Source organism: Rosa rugosa, chromosome 6, assembly GCF_958449725.1.
Source record: "Rosa rugosa chromosome 6, drRosRugo1.1, whole genome shotgun sequence".
Taxonomy (NCBI): Eukaryota; Viridiplantae; Streptophyta; class Magnoliopsida; order Rosales; family Rosaceae; genus Rosa; species Rosa rugosa.
Window position 1 is genome coordinate 49,351,108 of NC_084825.1, and position 19,827 is coordinate 49,370,934.

The 19,827-nt window shown below is 38.5% G+C and overlaps 2 protein-coding genes across 5 annotated transcripts; one reads left to right on the forward strand and one right to left on the reverse strand.

Moving 5' to 3' along the window:
- Positions 1 to 2,061: 2,061 nt before the first annotated feature.
- LOC133713694 (uncharacterized protein At3g06530) lies at positions 2,062 to 16,038 on the forward strand. Its single transcript, XM_062139728.1, has 39 exons — positions 2,062 to 2,379; positions 2,461 to 2,674; positions 2,757 to 2,852; positions 2,936 to 3,053; positions 3,131 to 3,304; positions 3,495 to 3,665; positions 3,884 to 3,939; positions 4,040 to 4,129; positions 4,215 to 4,363; positions 4,580 to 4,656; positions 4,749 to 4,877; positions 4,997 to 5,071; positions 5,221 to 5,386; positions 5,484 to 5,623; positions 5,747 to 5,839; positions 6,038 to 6,215; positions 6,490 to 6,587; positions 6,721 to 6,870; positions 7,000 to 7,156; positions 7,789 to 7,922; positions 8,106 to 8,187; positions 8,272 to 8,434; positions 8,642 to 8,717; positions 8,864 to 9,007; positions 9,119 to 9,184; positions 9,282 to 9,386; positions 9,601 to 9,690; positions 9,921 to 10,123; positions 10,209 to 10,386; positions 10,501 to 10,683; positions 10,856 to 10,951; positions 11,045 to 11,112; positions 11,185 to 11,524; positions 12,054 to 12,266; positions 12,576 to 13,247; positions 13,363 to 13,766; positions 14,201 to 14,438; positions 15,097 to 15,267; positions 15,467 to 16,038. The coding sequence occupies exons 1-39, from the start codon at positions 2,217 to 2,219 to the stop codon at positions 15,695 to 15,697; spliced, it is 6,351 nt and encodes a 2,116-aa protein (XP_061995712.1). The 5' UTR covers positions 2,062 to 2,216; the 3' UTR covers positions 15,698 to 16,038.
- Positions 15,988 to 18,812, reverse strand: LOC133713695 (probable isoaspartyl peptidase/L-asparaginase 3). Of its 4 annotated transcripts, XR_009848200.1 has the most exons (5): positions 18,647 to 18,812; positions 18,315 to 18,486; positions 17,712 to 18,028; positions 16,352 to 16,416; positions 15,988 to 16,245 (listed from the first exon to the last, which is right to left on the reverse strand). XR_009848200.1 is itself a non-coding variant. In XM_062139729.1 (4 exons), the coding sequence occupies exons 1-4, from the start codon at positions 18,707 to 18,709 to the stop codon at positions 16,166 to 16,168; spliced, it is 369 nt and encodes a 122-aa protein (XP_061995713.1). In that variant the 5' UTR covers positions 18,710 to 18,805; the 3' UTR covers positions 15,988 to 16,165. The 4 variants fall into 4 exon arrangements, 3 of the variants coding, with proteins under 3 accessions (XP_061995713.1, XP_061995716.1, XP_061995715.1); XM_062139729.1 differs by lacking the exon at positions 17,712 to 18,028 and having other exon boundaries at positions 15,988 to 16,234; positions 18,647 to 18,805; XM_062139732.1 differs by lacking the exon at positions 17,712 to 18,028 and having other exon boundaries at positions 18,647 to 18,804.
- Between the last annotated feature and the right edge of the window lie 1,015 nt (positions 18,813 to 19,827).

Here is a 19,827-nt window from a genome sequence, read left to right on the forward strand (position 1 = left end):
TCCGAGAATGGGGAAGGAAAAAAAAAAGTGATCGTGTACAATTGAACATATAAATTCCATTGATCAATTGTGTCTGTAGTGTATTCATTTTGGTTTTGAGAGTTTACGAAATTCACTTGAGGGCAATAATATGATTATTGGAGGGTAATAATATGATTATTGGGGGCAATAATATGATTACTGGGGGGCAATAATATGGTTACCGGGTATTATTAGGGGCAATAATATGATTACTGGGGGCAATAATATGATTACTGGGTATTATTAGGAGGCAATAAATTCAGACGCCGGAATCCGGTCAACAGTTCGGTGACCGGTCGCCGGATTTCGGTCATCAGTTGCCGGATTCCGGTCACCGGTCGCCGGAGTCCGCGGCCGGCCACTGGTCACCGGAGCACAGCAAGGTGGAGGATGACTTTTCTCTCTAAGTGAGAAAGAAGGAGAGGGCAAAAAAGTCCCAAAAATAAATAAAAAAATAAAAAAATAATTAATTGGGTATTAGGGAAATAATCCCTTAGAGTGTTTTGGGTAAATGGGGTTTAAAAACTGTTAGTGGAGCAAGTGGACCATTTTTAAGCTGAAATTGGGTAAATGATCATTTCCCCTAAATAGAAACATGTCATTGCACAACAAAATGTGAGTACGTGGTCAAAATTAAGTGATTAAAATAAAACTTTTATGCTCCATTTGTTACTTATCAATTCCAAGTAAATAAACGATCTATTGAATTATAGGTTAATGCTCTGTGTTACACATATTATAATGAGTAAAATCCCTAAAACATGAAAACCCTATTCTCTCTATTCTCTCTAGCAGCGCCTCCCCTTGCTCTCACTCCAACCCATCCTCCTCTTGATGGCAAGGCGCTTAGCGGCTCCGGCCGGTCTCCAATATCAAGGCACCTCTGCCCTTTCACTGCTCTATCTTTGTCGGATCTGACTGCCACTTTTGACGATTATTATGGCGTCGGTCTTGTAGCCCTATTCATTCGGGCGGGCAAAAGCCATGGCGGTGGTCATAGGGTGGAACGCTTCATCCACGATGGAGACCCAGTTGCCTCCTACAATTGCTGGGACCGATGTGACACCTATGTGGCTGCGATTGAACATCCCTGAGGCTGCTGAGGGCGGGCTGCTAGTAGGCGGAGGAGCCAGCGGAACCTTTTGGCTGCTATGGAGTGAGGAGATATGCTTTGCCGATGCCACTGGGTACGGAGGCGATATTGATCTTGGGTCCTTGGGGTTTCATCTATTCGGACAGGAGACCAAAGCAAAGGGTGGAGGTGTGCTGCTGCCGGTGAAGCTGGATGCTGGTAGCGAAATTTCATGGGCTCGAGCTCGGGCTCTGGTGCATAATTGGCTTTGGGTGTCCAGATCTGTATGGCAGGCAGTCTGTCGCTTTTGGGCTCCTATCTGTGCCCACCTCTCGATGGCTTTGACGGCGGAGACCATGTCAGTGTTCATACCATGGCTGGTTGAATGGCCGTCGGCGATTCTGGTGGCAGGGGAAGCATGCTGGTGGGTCCTTGGGCTTCTTGGGCCGTTGGTTGAGACTGCAGCTCTGCACTCAAGTTTTGGGCCAGGATCTCTTGGGTCCAAAATGAGTATTGGGTCTTTGTACCCATTTTTAAATTAGTTTTGTTTTTAACTAGCCTATTACTATGCGAGATTAGTTCATAGTTATAGGCTTGCTTTAAATAAGTGAGCATGGGTACCGTCAAATGATCGGATCTAATCTATGTATCGCTATGGTTTACCACAAACTCTTTATCTACCCATTGACGGTAGAGGGAGGATATGTAATGGTCCTTTCTGGCCTGAGTATTATTAATATATCGACATGATATTCTTAAAAAAAAAAAAAAAAAAAGGTTAATGCTCTGTATATGGTATTTGACTGAGTTTTGTTTATGTTCCCAAGAAAAGGAAAAGGAAAAGCAAAAGGAAATGTTTAATCTCCAACGACATGTCGTTGGTCTTGGTTTTGACTGCTCCGTTTAACCGTCCGTAAAAAACAAACCCCCTTAACCCGCCACCACCTCCCCAAAACTTTAAAAACAAAACGAAAAACCCTAAACCCCTTCGAAGCGGCTCCCATAGACTCTCAGAGTGAGAGAGCCCCGAATCAAAACCCTAACCCAAGCCCGAGCTAAACCACCAGTCTCTAACCCCCAACACGAACACCAAAGCTTCACTCAAACCTCACTGATTGAAGCCATGGCGACCTCGATTGCGTCCCAGTTAAAAGTCCTGAAATCGCTGATACAAGTCGACCAAGACCCGTCGCAGAAGCGGCCCTTCACTCGCCCTTCCATCCTCTTCGATCCCAAAGAGGCCGCCGATATCGATATCGACACAATTTTCGCCGTAGGACTTCAAGGTCAGTCACTCTATCAACTCTTACACTGCTCAATACAATCAAATTAGAGCTCAGTTTTGATCTCTGCATGTATAATTCTAGGTCTTGAGCTTCTTGTTAGTACCGACGAGCGGTTCCGAAACTTTAAGAGTGACTTGTTCAGCTACCAGAGTAAGGAATTGGATAGAGAGTTGATGGGAGTAGAGGAAAACAAACGCATTGATGCTTCGATTAGTAAGTACTTGAGATTGCTGTCAGGGCATTTCGAGCTCCCATCGTCACTCAAGACTCTCGAGTACTTGGTGCGGAGATATAAGTGAGTGATCATTTCATTTGTTCTTGTAACTATTGATGCATTTCTTATGATGTACATTGTAATGTGGTGTGTGTTTTTGTAGGATTCATGTGTACAACTTCGAGGAATTGATTTTGTGTGCTCTGCCGTACCATGAGACCCACGCATTTGTTAAAATTGTTCAATTAATTAACTTCAGGTTAGTCTATTGTAATTCTTCTGTGGTGTATTTCATTTTGCTGAAGTTGGTGGAGTCTGACTTGTTAATTTATTGTGGTTTAGAAATAGTAAGTGGAAATTTTTAGAGGGCGTGAAAGTTTCTGGTGCAGCGCCACCTAGAAATGTTATAGTGCAGCAATGTATTCGTGACATGGGGGTTTTGGAGGCTTTATTCGACTATGTGAGTGCTTGAAACTTTGCTTGGTTGTTTGATTAGTCTCTTGTCATCGTGTCACTTAAATGACTGCTTTGTTATAGGCATCCCCGTCAAAGAAGTATCGGCCTTCAAAGCCCGTGATCAGATTTTGCACGGCAGTTGTTGTTGAGGTTTTGGGTTCTGTTGCATCTGTTGAAAGTCATGTTGTGAAAAGAATCTGTTCACTTATTCATTCTGTACTTGAGGTTGGCACGGATGGACATTCAGAAAACAAGGTGAGTCTGAAAGACAGTCTTTTTAGTATAGAGTTAAAAGTTTTCTTTACTGTTTTTAGGACAGACACACACACATATACTAGTATATAAACGATGGAAACTTATTTGAGGATTTTTTTTTTTTCAATTTCTTCCCTACATTATCTGGCTCTGTGGTAAACTGTGTGAAAATTATATTCTTTTTTTGTAGGCTGGTGCTATGATGATTGTTGGTATGCTAGCAAGTAAAGTTACAATATCTCCCGGACTTGTCAAGGGATTGATTTTATTAATTGCTAAAGTTGCTGAAGAGGATGCAAAAGAGTCAGCTGATCTTCAGCTTTTTCGCTTATCACTTATGACTTTGATCAACCTTGTTCAGGTACTGCTTTGTTTTTGTATGCAGTGAGATTATAGGATTATTCAACATTCATTTTAAATTCTGGAACTGCTTTGCCTGAATTTGAACTTTACCACGTCATCTTTTTTTTTTTTTTTGATTGCGGTTGATGTATGTGTAATGGGTTCTATTGCTTTGTAAATAAACACCTAGCTTACCTGAATCTGTCTTTTACTTGAGAGTTTCCTTGAATTTTTCAGTTGCAAGTTGTGGATAAGTTTCCCATGAAGGCTCTGAAGAGTTTGATCGGCATTCGGTAAATCTTGATTGCATTAATTGTCTGAACAGTTATTTTATCTAATGTGTTTGCCCATTATTGCATGTTCTTTAAGTTTGCTTTCTGCTTTCATGTGAAGGGATTTTGCTGGCATCCTTCTGGGACTTTTCAACAAGTTCAAAATTGATAGATTCCTTTCTGTGCTTTTGGATTCTCTTGTTGACTATAGGTGAGAAGCCAATATTCACTAAGTTCTTCTGAACATCTCTTGTTTCCTTCCTATTTCAGTCAAAACTTATGATCGTTTATTGCAGTTCGTCTGATGAATCTTGCCAGCTTGCGTTGATCTCCATATTAGATACAGTTCCTTCCAAGAATTTTGTTCATCATGTAGTTCCAAAGGTCCTATCTTCCTGCTTGCAAAAGTCACAGGACATGGAAAATTCAACATTATTTTCATCAGGTTTGTTCTTATAAGTCTTTTTATGCATGCTATACATGCGCAGATAAGTGTTATTCCCTTTGTTTGAACATTCTTGTTTTACCATGCCTGTTCTTATGACTTCGTCTGCAGTTCTAGTTATATGTCTTGTCAGAGTTGTTCTGTAAACATTTGTTCTTTGCAAAGATATTAAGATGCTTGCTTTGAATTCCATCATGATTATGGGATGTTTTATAGGAAGCTGGGCAGAGAAAGTTTTACTCGTTCTTAGAAGATATCCATCTGAACTGCATGGAGCTGCTCACAAATTTCTGGTATGTTTCTCATCCACTCTTTCTCACAGAGTGTTTGTGTGCAGGCATTCCTTCTTTCTTGTTCAGGGTATTCTAATCATTAACTTTTGCAGGAAAAGAATGTGCAATCTAAGAAACGGGGTTCGGTACATGAAGCTCTGCGTAAAATGTTGGATGGGAATTTGGACAGGTCACTAGCTTGCTCAGAATCAAATTTTTGGTTCAGGTTGCATCATCCGGAGGTATAATTTGTTAGTTGCTAGTTGTTTCTATATCTACTCATAAATGTATATGCATCAGTAAGGTTTGAAATCATTTCTGTCAATGAGACTGAGCATTCTGCATTTGTAATGTGGCGTAGGCTGATGTTCGTCGCCGTACACTTTCTGAAATAAGGACATCAGGTCTTCTGGAAGCCAAGGGTACAAATTCGCAGGTACCATTTTATATTTTATCTGAATATATGGTCTAATTTTCTGATTGGCATACACCAAGTTGGCAAATCTTGCCTATATCAGTAAATGGTTGCGTAAGGCTCCAAATCATCCTGCTCTTACTTATGTAGTTTCTTTTTTTGTGGACCAGAGTCTTGTAATCATCCAAGATGGCATATTGCGACAGCTTCAGGATGATGATCTTAGTGTTGTCAGAGCAGCTTTGTCATTAGACAGATTGTCCAGTTTAATAAACCCATCTGATCTTATTGAAGTACTGGATAATCTGCTTAGAAGATGCATTGGTCTTTTAACAAGTGAGTAACTATACACTTGTAGGTTTGGTGAGGGCATTAATTTTGGTCCCCTTGCTCTATAGTGCAGATGCTTAATCATTTTTTTTTTCTCTAGCAGGTTCATTGGAGAACAACAGCCTAGCATGTGATGTTGCTATTTTGTGCCTAAAGAATGCTGTTGCTGACATCCATGAGAATGTTGAACGTTGCAATAAACTAGCTGCTATGATATTTCCTTTGCTCCTTGTTGTACCTAAGGTTGTTTTTTATCCCTCCAGACCTCGAAGTATTCTCAGTTCTGGAATTCTTTCTCTAGTTGGTATGCTTTCTGTCCAACAAGTTGAGCTTTCTATTGAAAGAATTATGTTTCATGGTTTACAGACACAGAGGTTAAATTTGAAAGCATTGGAATTAGCTAAGGCAGTAAAATGGCCACTGTTTGAGAATCTTGCTGCTGCATGCAATACAGAACAAGTAAGTTATCAGTTTGTTGATTCCAGGCTGCTTCTTGTCTATGTTTCTTCTTCTCTTTATCTGTTCATGTAGTGTGGTTCCTCTCTTTCTGTTGATTTTGTCGCTTAGTTTTGATTTGTTACATATAACCACTTTCTATTATAATAATATTTTTTAGGAATGCAAAATGAGTAACTCTGAAAATGTGATTCTGTGTAGACATTACAACCAGGAAAGTTATCCTCCATTAACATGGCCACCATTACTAGTTTGGCGAGCAGATTCTTGTTGCACCCTGCAGAATTTATGCCTTGGCTTGTTCAGAGTTCTAATGACTTTGAGTTGTCAAAGACGCACTTCTTTTTGGTGATGATGCAGACAATTCTGACTGACAAGGGTATATCTCTTTTTATTTTAAAAACCTTTCTCAGTGACCCTTTTGGTGGACTTTTGACCCTTAACTTGTATTTTGCATTTGTAAATTGATATTTATCCCATTGAATTGTGAACTCCTTTTTGTACTTCTTTTCTGCTCAGCATAATCATGCATTTTTGTTTCTTCTGTATCATTGTCTTTCAGAACTCTGTGGGATCTTTAGTGGTTGTGTTTCTTCTTTTCCTTTTGCTTTATTTATTTATTTGGAGCTTACAGTAGTTCTTCTTTGTGGCAGAATCTGCTGAATGTATGGAACTTTTTGAAGTTTTGTTTCCTGCATTGAAGACAGAATGGGAAGCATTTGAGTCTACGGGTGATATCTCTATAGCAGAGGTATGAGAAACTTTTTTTGTTGATAGATGCATCATTACTTTCTTCCCAAAGCTGGATCAGATTGCTTAAAGTTCTGAACTTTACCATGATGCTGATGACGTTTGTTGTTCCGCTTCCCTGTTTTCTTTTGTAGTTCAAAACAGAGATGCTGAATTGGGATTGCAGCAGATTTCTTGATAAGCTAGATTCCAATTTGAAAGCAATAAATGCAAATATTCTAATTTGCATCTTTTGGAGGTTGATGGAGGCATTTCTATCTGCGATGCCTGCAGATGTCTCATTGGTTAGTAATTCCTTCTGTAATTATATTTTTAGGACTACAATGACAAAGGTCATTGATATCTTATATGTATCTATGTGTTTTCATTTGTGATAGATGCTTTATATATATATATTTTTTAAATTATTGCAGGATGGTGGTGGGAAGTGGGTTAGCTGGCTCAGGGAATTGTTCGTCTTCTTCTCAGGCTGTCAGTTTAAGAACTTATTTAAGGAGCACCGTCATTACGTTGTCACAAAGTGCAAGATATCTGCTGTTTCTTTCCTTGCCAAGTTTTTCACAGAAGAAGGTGCATCCCCTTCGACAAAATATCTAATATAACTTATTTTGCTGTAAAATAAAGCAGAATTCCAATGAACTTAACCCATAATGTACTTCACACAAAATCCTCTTTTTCGTTACACGTTAGTTCCCCTCCAATTCCCCTCCTCATACTGGCTTCTTATTGTTACCTTATTTTCTCAGCTTTTTGTGTTGACTCTTATCCATGTACAATCTGCACGTCACTTATCAACATTCTTTTTGGTTGATTGGTTGAATTTAGTTATTTGAAGTTTTGAATTGCTTAGACATTGGTTTTCTGACCTGGGCCAAAAGTGTTAAATTGGAGTATTGGCTTTGTGTGTTCTTTGTTTTGGTTTTAGAGGTTTCATTTAGTCATTCAAACTGTTTAAACATTGTTTTTTCATCGGGCCAAAAGTGTAAAGTAGAATATCGGCTTTGAGTACACATAAATATCAATGTATAATGGGCACTCTCTCTCTCTCTCTCAATCTGAATCTGAATCTCTCGAATATCTAGTGTTGAATATTGTTTTAATCTTGATATTAGTCATATTTCAGTCTTTTGTGAATAAATTAGCTGATTAAGATGTTGGATTCTTTGGTCGATTGCATTGACATGTTGCTTTTCATTTTACAGACGTTCCTGTTGCAGTCCAGGTCGAGAGTCTTCACTGTTTTTCCTATCTGTGTCTTCAATCAGAAGTTAGATTGCCAATTCAATTTCTTGCTGAATTTCCATCTCTTCTTGTTCCACTGGCTAGTTGTAACCAGGTACTTGGGTGATTTTCCTCATTTGCCTTTTCTTTGGTTAACTAGTTGAAGTTGTATGTACTTGCAGCAGACCTTTTCTTCTGTCAAAGTGTTTTGATTATCATTTGTGTTTTGTTTATGATATAAGTGGATGCAGTTTCTTATTGGTAGGGATTTATTCTTGAATTGTTTGCCTTATTTCAGGAGATAAGAAATGTTGCCATGAATTGTATTGAGGGTTTACAGACCTTTTCATCTCATGTTGACTCTTTGAGCAAGAAAAATGGTATTGCTTTGCTCTGCTTAGAGATGTTTTCTGCCCGTTTCTGATTTTGTTTTGATACTGAAATACTAAGTTGTTGAATGGCAGGAAACCGTGCAATTCGGATTAATCATCTTGATAAGCTGCTGGACTTGGTGGTCCAGCAGAAAAGGCTAATCCTATCGGACAGGAACTTGCTTCCTTCTCTCTTGGCCTCTTTGCTCAGCCCGTCCTTCCAGAGCTTCTTAGGACCAAAGAATATTGAGATAAGGTGAACCATTGTCCTCATTGAAGCATTTGCTATCAACTGCTCTAGTTTCTACCTGACATAAAAATTTGTCAAATCTTAACTTGGTTCCAAGAGTAATTATCAGCAACAGGGTTTGACAGTATTTTTCTGTTTACTATAGGCTAGTGTTGCACTTTGAGTACAATAAACTACATTTGACTGTTAGTAACTCGTCTCAACTTTTTATAGGTTTGATCAATCTACAAGAGAAGAGATTCTTACTTTCATGTTGAATTCTGCCATGAAACTGCCTGATTATGCAAGGGTATCTTATTTATGCACTGTTTCTTTCTGAATCCTGCCTTTTCTGTTTGATGCTTCTGGTTATTATAATATTATTTGGCATAATGCTATCAATATTATCATCAGAGGGGGTTTCTTAGATGTGCTAATGGAATGTTTTTGGCGCAGCTTGCTATTCTTTCTTTGCTCAGAGGAACAGGCAATGCCATTATGCATCATAAAGAAGTAAAGTCATATTTATCTCATCTCTTGGAAAGACGCAGTGAGAGTTTGTCAAAAATTGAAGTTCAGATATTATGCCTTCTACTGGAGGTAAGTTGATAGATCTCCCTTACTGATTGTTTTAGCCTCTGTACATTTTTATTGTATTTTTTATTTTTATGCCTTTACTCTGTAATGAGATTCTTCTTCTGCCCGTCTCAGTGCTGTGCAGTGCCTTCTTCATCAGACGGGCATGTATTTGAGGACCATTTATTGGAGGCTTTGCAAGTAAGAAGTTATCTGGAATTTGCAATTTTATTCTGGTAGTGAATTTTTTTAACTTCATATCTGCATGCATCATTTACTCGAGTATTTGCTATTCCAGTTGGATGGCTTGGCTCCAGAAGACGCTTCCACCATACAGCCTTGTATTACTGTCCTGCAGAAGCTTAACAGCCAAATTTACAGTGGACTGAAGACAGAAGTGCAGGTTAATTTTTTCTTCTTCGTTCTATTCTTGAAACTATGCATGGCCTATTCGTGAAACTATGCATGGCTTGTTGCTTGTAGCCTTTCTTGATAATAAGTTTATGTGAACTTGTAGCATGATGGAAAATATACAATTACTGAATCTTGTCAATTTGTTTGAAATTGAAGCTGGCAGGATTAACCGTGAGATAATTTTTTTTTCTTATACGATGCAGGAGCTTTTGTTCCGAAAACTGGTAGCTGTGTTTCAGAATTCAAATGGGGACATACAAAATGCAACTAGAGCAGCCTTGCAGCGTTTACATGTTTGTTCTTCTCTCTCCACTATTATAATTTGTTGTTGGGTTCTTTTTAGTTTGCCTTGGCTTACTAGCTAATTATGTAGGATCTATCAAATTGAGATTTGTTCGAGATAAATATTACATTTAGTAAAATATGTTATTGTGATTAGGATGACTTTCTCTAAGAGTTGAGTTATTTTTAGTTTATACACCAATATGGAGGCAACTCATTTGGATACCTTTGAGTGTATCAGATTACTTGCTCCACTATCGTCCACACTCTCGATCACATACTCAAAGATGGAAGTTGTGCAAGTCGTTCAGTGCACGGAACAAAGAAAATGAAACGTCAGAAGTCCACTTCGTCTAGTGATGTGATACGTGACAGAGAAAATGCACTCTCTTTACTTGGTTCCCTCCTTGGTATTTTATTATTTAAGAAAGACATAGAGAAGAGGTTGGTACTTTCTTAAACTGCCACTCATGGGTAAAAGCGTGGCTTCAGTTGAATCTTATACTAATCGTTTTCCACTTCCTTGCAGGGACTCTCTATTGGGGCCGTTGTTTAAGCTTCTTTACAAAACCTTTTCCAATGAGTGGGTACAGGACCACTTTAGCATTTCTGATGCCAGGTTGAGCACAGTAAATTACATACAACAGACACTGCTGATAATCTTAGAAGATATCAGTTCTTCACTAATAAGTTCTATTCCACTGGAGGTATGTTCCCTTATTTTGAAATTTGAACTTGTTATTTAGAGTTTGTATAAGTTCTTGTGGTTTTAAGTGTTCATCTATTTTGCTTTAAGTTTGTACCATTGATTTTTGTGGCAGGACAACATAGTAAATGAGATTAATGTCAAACATTTGGTTGAGTGTGCCCATTCTGCGAAGGATGGAGTTACTCGCAACCATGTCTTTTCACTGATTTCCTCCATCACAAAGATCGTTCCAGAAAAAGTTTTGGAGCATATGCTGGATATTTTTGCTGTTATTGGAGAGTCAGCAGTCACACAGGTTTGCTAGAACACTGGCACTGTTTTTTTTTTTTTCCTTTCCTAACAAGCAAAGTCTTTCCTTTTTTTCTTTCCTAACAAGCAAAGACATTGTGTCTTGAAGTTTCTTCTTCTGGCTTTACTTCTGCTCTTCCAATGTATATAATTCATTTGGTTGATTCCCGATTGTGTAGATTGATATCCATTCACAGCGTGTGTTTGAGGATCTTTTATCTACAGTTGTTCCTTGTTGGCTGTCTGGGGCAGGCAGCAATGACAAATTGCTGCAGGTAATTTATTCTTACATTTTTTGTGTCCCCTACTATGTAATTGAGGTACTTGTGTGTGAACTGTGTTGTGATTCGATTGGGTTTGTCCTTCAGATTTTTGTTAATGTACTGCCTGAAGTTGCTGAATATAGAAGGCTATCAATTGTTGTGTACCTACTGAGGTAAGATTGGCTTAAAGTTTGCAATCTTATATGCTCTATTTCCTATGCTAATGTCTACATGTTTGTATGCAGGACTTTGGGAGAGTCAAATAGCTTGGCTTCATTACTTGTTCTTCTTTTCCGTTCACTAATTTCAAGAAAAGGGTCATCTTGGTTTGATAATGTGCATGCTTCAGATAGCTCCACAACCTCTTTACAGAGAGAGTGGGAGTATGCCCTAGCGCTTCAAATATGTGAGCAATATTCATGTATGATATGGCTTCCCCCTCTTGTTATGCTGCTTAAACAAATGGAAACTGGTCAAGAGGTATTTAGAGAATTGTTAATTGCAATGCGGTTCACCTTGCATAAGCTGCAAGATCCCGAGTTTGCGCTCAAGATGGCATCTGGGGAAGAGTCGGACAAAATTCAGGTAGATTTTGAACAAATCGTATAATGTTCATTTGTCTTTTTCTTTGACAGTCACAAACCCAACTATTGAGCTTTTTGATTCCCGAATGTATGCATTTTCTATTTTTACTTGTTCCGAACAGGATGTTGCCAGTTTATTTCAGGTGCTCTTTTGGGTTATATTGTTACATGGGAAAAAAAAAGTTGTCTGCATTCTACATCAACCTGAAAATTGCCTCTTTCACTAAGAGACCTGTAATGAAAACTTGTGAATATGCGATGCAGAGGTTAAGTAATAAAAAATATAGAGTTTAAGGAACGCCCTTTGGTAGTATTAATAGGTGAATAATATAAAGTAAAACTATGTTTATAATTATTCTCAAAAAAAAAAAAAAAAAACTATGTTTATAATGACATTTAACCTATCACGAACTAAAATTAAACTTTTTTTCATTTATTCTTTACGTTATGATTATTATTGGTATTATTGTTGTTGTTGTTGTGGTTGTTTGTGTCAGTGGTAAGTTTTGACTGCTGCTTTAATTTTGCAGGCTACATTGGGAGAACTCATGGAGCAGGTTGTCTCTCTCCAGCAACTGGTAGATGCAAGAAGGAAGGACAAAAATATTAATGTCATTAGGAAAGATTTGAAGGAGTGTATGCATGCTGTAATGAGGGCTATTACTGGGGTCATGAACCCTTCGACACTCTTTAATGGCATAACTAAGTTGCTTGGCCACAGAGATCAAAATGTGGAAAAGAAGGTAGTTATTGCATATTTCAATGTTCTACTCATTTTGTCAGTTTGAACAAACCTTTATTTCGCGTAAAGTTGGAAAATCTTGTGAAACTGATTTGCCTTAATAGTTGATTAATGAGGAGAAGCAAGTAGACCATAAAATGTCATGTGAGGTGACCAAACTCTAATCACATTATGATACAAAAATGTGATGACCTGGAGTTATATGGGTCTGTTATATATACTGTCATTTAAGCATAGGACTGTAGGTTGTCATATCCTTTTGATAATAAATAGCAGTAAGTTTTGAATGACAAGTTAAAATTTTGTGCAGGCACTTGGACTCCTATGTGAAACCATTAGGAATCTTGACACGGTCAAAGCAAAGCTTAAGTTTAATAAAAGTTGTCTTCTTTGGCATCATCTTGATGAGATCTCTCTTGGATCGTTGCGAGTTATGTGTATGAAAATTGTTCAGTTAATTGATGATTCTTCTGATGATTTGGAAGTCTCCTTGAAAGTGGCAGCAGCTTTGGCTCTAGAAGTTTTAGCCCACCGGTTCCCTTCTAACTCTTCCATCTTCAGTGAGTGTCTACCATCTGTTACAAAAAGTATTGGTACGCACGATTTGCCAGTGTCATCTAGCTGCCTTCAAACAACTGGTGCTTTGATCAATGTGCTTGGACCCAAGGCACTCTCTGAGCTTCCTCACATAATGGATAGTTTGATTAAGATTTCTCGTGAAGTCCTTGTATCCTCGGATACAAAAGCCATATCCAGTGGTGATAGCCGGCCTGTTGTATTACAAAAACCCCAGGAATCTCTAATTCTGTCTATTCTTGTTACTTTGGAGGCTGTTGTGGTTAAGCTAGGGCAGTTCTTAAGCCCGTATCTTGAAGATATTACAAGAGTTATGGTGCTCGATCTTGATTATGCGTTAGGATCTGATCAGAAGCTGAAAATGCGAGCTGATTCAGTACGAAAGCTCATCACCGAGAACATCACAGTAAGCACTTTTGCAATGTTCATATTCTTCGTACTTGACTGTCAAGTTTCTTATTTATTTTATTTTATTTTATTTTTCATTTTGCTTTGTGTTAACTCTCGCTCTTGTTGTCCAGGTTCGACTTGCTCTACCGCCCTTGCTAAACATATACTCTAGCACAGTTGAGTCTGGGGATTCCAGTTTATTAATTTATTTTGGAATGCTGGCCAACATGATTGGAAGAATGGATAGAACATCTGTTAGTGGTTACCATGCTAAGATTTTTGAACGGTGCTTGATTGCTCTTGATCTACGCCGTCAACATCCGGCTTCTGTTCAAAGAATTGATGATGTAGAGAAAAGTGTATTCGCTGCAATGATTTCTCTCACTATGAAGCTTACAGAGACAATGTTTAGACCTCTTTTCATTAAGAGTATTGATTGGGCAAACTCAGATGTGGAAGATATTTCTTCTGCAGGATATATACCGAGGGCTATATCTTTCTATGGCCTGGTAAATAAACTTGCGGAAAACCATAGGTGAGTCAGTTCATCCTGTTAATGCTCAGTGTCCAGAAGATCCCTCTTTTTCTTTCTTTCCTGAAATTATTTGATCACCCTGGTTTGTGTTTGTCCTTTTCTCATCAGCTCGATCTAAAATATTTTGGTTGTGGATTATGAATGTGATTATATAGGTTTGGTAGAAATATATGATGTTCACTGTAGGTTGCTACACTGCACTTGTGCATACCTTTTGGATTTCAATTTGTTGTTGCATGTACTCAAGTGCTTATTAATCTAATTTGCTGCATGATAGTACTTTTATGGTGCAGATTCTATTAGTAGTATCTCCGTCTTTTAATTTCCGCTCATGGAAGTGGTTTTTTTCTTTAGTTCTTCATTACATGGGGAACAATGATATTTCATCCAAGTTCATGTTCCGTATGGTTAAATGACATTGCTTTGAACTGCAGGTCTCTTTTTGTTCCTTATTTCAAATACTTGCTGGAGAATTGTGTACATTATCTTACTGTCACTGGAGATGCAAAGCCTTCTGGTTTAACACGAAAGAAGAAGGCCAAGATTCAGGAATCCGATAACAGCATGTTCCTTGGAAACTGGCATCTTAGAGCGCTGGTCTTATCATCATTACATAAATGTTTTCTCTATGATACGGGAAGCATGAAGTTTCTTGATTCTTCCAATTTTCAGGTTAGTCCATCCTTCATGTTCCAGAAAATTTTATACTCGGGAATTAACAATTAGGACGCGTGGGTAGTTTATTTATTTATATTTATTGTCTTCACCCTTGGCAATATAAGCCAGGAGAGAAGAAGTAAGGAGAAGTGAGATAGATTTGTAATTTCCTCGTTCTTTGTGTGGGGGTAGGGTGGGTTGGGGAATTTAAAATATCTTTGGAAATAATGTATTGAATCATTTCTTATATCATCTCTCCACTTCTATATGACATGTGAACTGGTGTCTTCTTCTTTTCACGGTTTCTTCCGATGCCTATCGATTTAAAATGGAATTTTCATCTCTGTTTGCCCTTAATGCAGACTGGACTCCCAATACTTTCTCTTCCAGTCATTTTTTCCCCCTCGTCTTCTATCTTAAACTGACTTTTGAAAGTTTCTTCAGTGTCATCTGTCACTATGTTCTTCATGTCTTACCAAATGAAATTAACTTGTTTTCTGGATCTCATACCATAAGAACATTTTCCATTTAAATGTTGGAACCATCCAGCTATATTTCTTCCTCATTTCTGGAATCTTGAATCAATGTCTACTGGTTGGAATGTTGTAATATCATGATAACAGTATCTTTGGTGATCTTTTTCGTTACTGATTTAGGATGCACGTATTTTCAGGTTCTACTGAAGCCCATTGTTTCCCAGCTTGTTATAGAACCTCCAGTTTCTCTAGAGGAGCATTCTGACATTCCGTCTGTGAAGGAAGTTGATGAATTATTGGTTGTTTGTGTTGGTCAAATGGCAGTGACTGCAGGAAGTGATCTTCTATGGAAGCCCTTGAATTATGAGGTGATGTTTCTCTACATAATAGTTTCTACTTGTTGATGCAGATTTTATCTTCACCTTTCCTTGTTTTTGTACAAATTTACGAGGTTGGACTTTTACCGTTGAATCCATGATCCGTATGAAGTACTTAACATTTGCAGATGTTTCCTTTTTAGACTCGTCTCTCAGCATATTTTGACAATTCTTTTTATTACGACTCCAGGTGCTGATGCAGACACGCAGTGACAAGGTCCGTGCAAGAATTTTGGGCCTGAGAATTATCAAATATCTTGTGGAGCATCTAAGAGAAGAATATCTGGTATTTGTTCCAGAAACAGTTCCCTTCTTTGCTGAGTTGCTTGAGGATGTCGAGCCTTCTGTTAAATCTCTGGCACAAGAAATCTTCAACGAACTGAGCACCATGACTGGTGAAGACCTCTCACAGTATATCTGAATGCGATATTATAGACAGCCCCCCACCTGACCATGTGGCCTAGAGAAAGGATCTGGCAGCTGAGCGTGTGTAATGCGTGATCTCGTTCCTAGGGGAAGTGTACAAGTTTTAGATTATTAGATAGGAAAGATGTCCACAGTTTTGACCTCAAATTTCTTGCCTAGAAAAAAATTGGTATAGAGCAGTTGCCTGAGGTGTTTTCACTTTTCATTGTATAGATTTATAGTGTCATTTTCAAATTTTGAACAAAGGGAACTGGTCGCATGAAACTAAAGAGCAAGACGGACGTATGAATCAAAAATCTGATATCCACTGATCTAATAGATGAATTATTTCTTTCACATCCTCTACTTGACATTTGGTGACCTGAAAAATCCAGAGTCTAGGGTTCGGAACATTCGGATTCACTATTCGACGAACATCAACTACACTAGCATTGCTGTTGGATCACACACTATACTTGCGCGTTTACCCAGCAGCTTTGATTCCATCTTTGACATACCTCATGGCAGCAACTGCTCCAACCTCCATCGTCACCTATGGATGTCCTTAGCAAGACATATAACAGATAGTCACTTTCAGAGAAATCAACATAACAGGCAGTTATAACAAGAACAATATCAATGATAGAAGGGATATGTGAATGCTGCTTACCCCATCCATGACCAGAGCATCGATTGTCGTCTCTCCATTCTCATCAGGACTCCCACCAGGCCCAACTGTCCCAATAATATGATTAGTAAAAAATTGCCGATCCTAGCTATGAATCCCATCAACATGCTTAGCAAAATTTCATTTGACAAATCCCAATATTAATATACACTTCATGTTCGAGCTAGGATTTCACCATTAGAAATTCACTCGTTAGTTATACAAATGTAATAGCATTTGAAGTTCCATTGCCTAGAAGAAGAAGCAACACTGAAATATTACTATTCCTAGTTTTCCAAGCACACTGAATCATGTATCTCAATACCAATTAGAGAAGCAACACTTGCTCTTCTAATGCACACAAAATGTGACTACCCTATTCAGTAGATAAAAAAACTAAAGGGAAAATGTCCATTCACCCAAATTTAAGCTACATTAACCCCACTTACCCAAACATCTTATAAGATTACCCACTTACCCAACAAATAACATATATTTTGTCTTAATACCCAACTAAGTTTTTTTATTTTTTTATTTTTGAGACAATTTTGCCCTCCTTCCCATTGTCACTAAGAGAGAAGTCAACGGAGACTTGACCGGAGTCCGATCAATGCTCGCCGGATTCCGGTCACCAGCCGCCGGATTCTTGTCACTGGCCGCCGGACTCCGGTCACCGGTGACGGTCGCCGGTGAAGGTCATCGGAGAATATTATTGCCCCCCAATAATATTATTATTGCCCCCCAACAATATGATTATTGCCCCCCAATAATATGATTATTGCCCCCTAATAAAAACTTTATTAGGGGCCAATAATAGTATTATTACCCCCCAATAATATGATTATTGCCCCAGTAAAATAAATTTAACCAATGCAAAAATCTCATCTTATACTCCATATACCAAATTTAACAAGATAGGCAAAAAGAACTCATCGAAAAAAACAACATAGGCAAAAATATAGAGTCATGTGAGTGTGTAAATGGATACTAACTAAATAACTATGAATACGTGGAGCATCAGGACTGAAAACCCGTGTGCTTCCACCACCTCATATAGAGTATGCTATCTTGTTTGAGAAAACTAGAAAAGGAAACTAGAAAAGGATATAATGGCCAGAAGCTAATATGCTTGCTTGTTTCTCTGTTCCCCAGCCAATCTATATTTGAACTTCCTTGGTACCAGAAACTTTCTACTTCTCTCTAAGCAAAAGAACATAACTCAGATCACAACCACCAGCCTCACCTACATTGCTACGTACAAACCAAATCATATACACAATCAAACCCACTGTAAATGAATTAAAGCACGTCCAAGCTACTGACCCTAGCTAGAGGTAAAATGCAAGATAATTGAAGTCACTACCATCACAATCACTGCCGGTCCCTCCAGACCCGAACTTGGACACCAAAAATCTAGAACTAGCGCGTTTCTTGACGTCGACGACCCGAAATCTCCACCTAACGCCGGCAACATAGATCTCTGGTGTTTTTCCTTCTCTGACGCGACCTCGTCATACCGTCGTCGGAGCTGTTGAAGCAACTCGAGACCGAAAGGAAGGCCGACTGAGGAAAGCTACTTGCCAAAGGCTGTACTCGGCTAAGAGCGACGACGATCCGGTTTGGAAGGAGACGCAAGTATAGATCCATCGGTCTGAGGTCGTGGTCTGAGTCGCCAGAGGCCTGGGTCGAGAGCCGGAGGTCAATGGCAGTGAGAGAGTGGCTTAGTAATTTTATAATTAAGCTTTGTCTAAAACAGTATTTTCCTTTTAAATGAAGTAAGTGGGCACAAAACTAATATCCTAGCGGAGTAAGTGGGTTCATATTTGCTCAAATTTGGGCATTTGGTCACGTTTCCAAAACTAAACTCAACATTTTCCATTGAATACTAATCAAATCATGGGCATGAGTACAGAAAAACTAATGACATTTTTCTCAACTCAAGTGAATCAAAGATTGAAGCTTTCACCTGTACCATCACATCTGAGTTCCTCACAAGCCGAACAGCCCTCAACAACTGCATCAACTGCAGAACGTCCATTATCAACAGCCCTCCAAGCAGCTCTGACAGCCTCTACGAAAGGCCAAGTGCTCACCACCACAGGATATGGCCCAGAATTCAAAGCTTGGTGCCCTGTAACCTGATATCCCATGAAAAAGCAACCATCTTTAATCAAGCATACTTGTAATGAAGAAGCATGATAGAACTGTTTGAAATCGAATTGGGTCTTTCTGAAAAAGCAAAAACAGTAAAGCTGATAGCTTTATCTGTGAAACTAAATTCTGTGATGTTGTATTTACCAGGAAGAGAAGTAAAAATGTAAGGGTCAAGAAACAGGTGGAGCTCAGAGTTTTGGTAGCCATGGAGTTTGGTGTTGATTGTTTTCATTTCAGAAGTTAAAAAGGTACTGCTATATTATCCAGACTGGGCTTTTATGACTGGGTTTGACTTGCTGGTGAAGAAGAAATTGCTAGTTCTGTATGAAAGTCAAAGCACCAACTCGTTTTAAAATGTGTACGAGTCTTAAACATGTAGCCACTAGTGTGGTAAGACATAAGTGACAATGTGACATTGAGCACTATGTGCCCATAGGATCTAAAACTCAAATTAACATATTCTGAGGGGTTATTATCACAAATGGTACCTGAACTATACCTCAATCTTATCGATGGTACCTGAACTTCAATTTTGATCACAACCAGTACCCGAACTTTTCGATTTCATTTTAAATGGTACCTAGAGCCACCTCCGGTCACTATTCCGACTAAAAACGGCATGGGAGGCAATCATAGTGATGATTTCAAGGGTTGCAATCATATATAGTGATGATTTTTTGGTAATATACTTGCCTTGAACTTGTTTTTTTTTTTTTTTTTTTTTTTAGATTTGGCTTTTTTGGCCGGAATAGTGACCGAAGGTGGCCTTAGGTACCATTTAAAATGAAATCGAAAAGTTCGGGTACTGGTTGTGATCAAAATTGAAGTTCAGGTACCATTGATAAAATAGAAGATAAGTTCAGGTACCATTTGTGATAATAACCCTATTCTGAGTATAAATCGAGTAATTGTTCACAAACGGAGAGATTCAAATCTTTGTAAGTTTTTAAGAAGAGTCTGGGTTTTTCATAAACCATACATTGGGGCATATCAGGGCCGGCCCTGAGGGTTGCCGCCTGAGGCGGCTGTCTCAGGCCACCGGTTCTCGGGGGCCTCTGAAAATTTAGTTCTGTATATATGTTATATAGGTATATATTCCATTTTTGCTTCTAAATGCACGCACAAGTGTGTTGCTTTAGTGGAAGCATTGTTAATCCACTTCCTCTCTAACCAAGGTTTGAACTCTGCTACTTTCCTTTCCCCTTTTTTTAATTCAATTTTTGTTGGGCCCAGTTCGAACCTGCCTTCCTCTTTCACTTCCTTTTTTTTTTTTTTTGGCAATCACTTATGAATTCTATATCTATTTTTATTCAAAACAGATTATT

Excerpts from the sequence above, each read along its gene's own strand:
- LOC133713694 (XM_062139728.1), top strand. The coding sequence starts at position 2,217 with ATGGCGACCTCGATTGCGTCCCAGTTAAAAGTCCTGAAATCGCTGATA. Across the intron at positions 2,675-2,756 it reads TACTTGGTGCGGAGATATAA|GATTCATGTGTACAACTTCG; the intron begins GTGAGTGATCAT and ends GTGTTTTTGTAG. Across the intron at positions 5,072-5,220 it reads CCAAGGGTACAAATTCGCAG|AGTCTTGTAATCATCCAAGA; the intron begins GTACCATTTTAT and ends TTTGTGGACCAG.
- LOC133713695 (XM_062139729.1), bottom strand. The coding sequence starts at position 18,709 with ATGGCTACCAAAACTCTGAGCTCCACCTGTTTCTTGACCCTTACATTT. Across the intron at positions 16,417-18,314 it reads ACTCAGATGTGATGGTACAG|TTGGGCCTGGTGGGAGTCCT; the intron begins GTGAAAGCTTCA and ends TTATTGGGACAG. Across the intron at positions 16,235-16,351 it reads ATGCTCTGGTCATGGATGGG|GTGACGATGGAGGTTGGAGC; the intron begins GTAAGCAGCATT and ends GGACATCCATAG.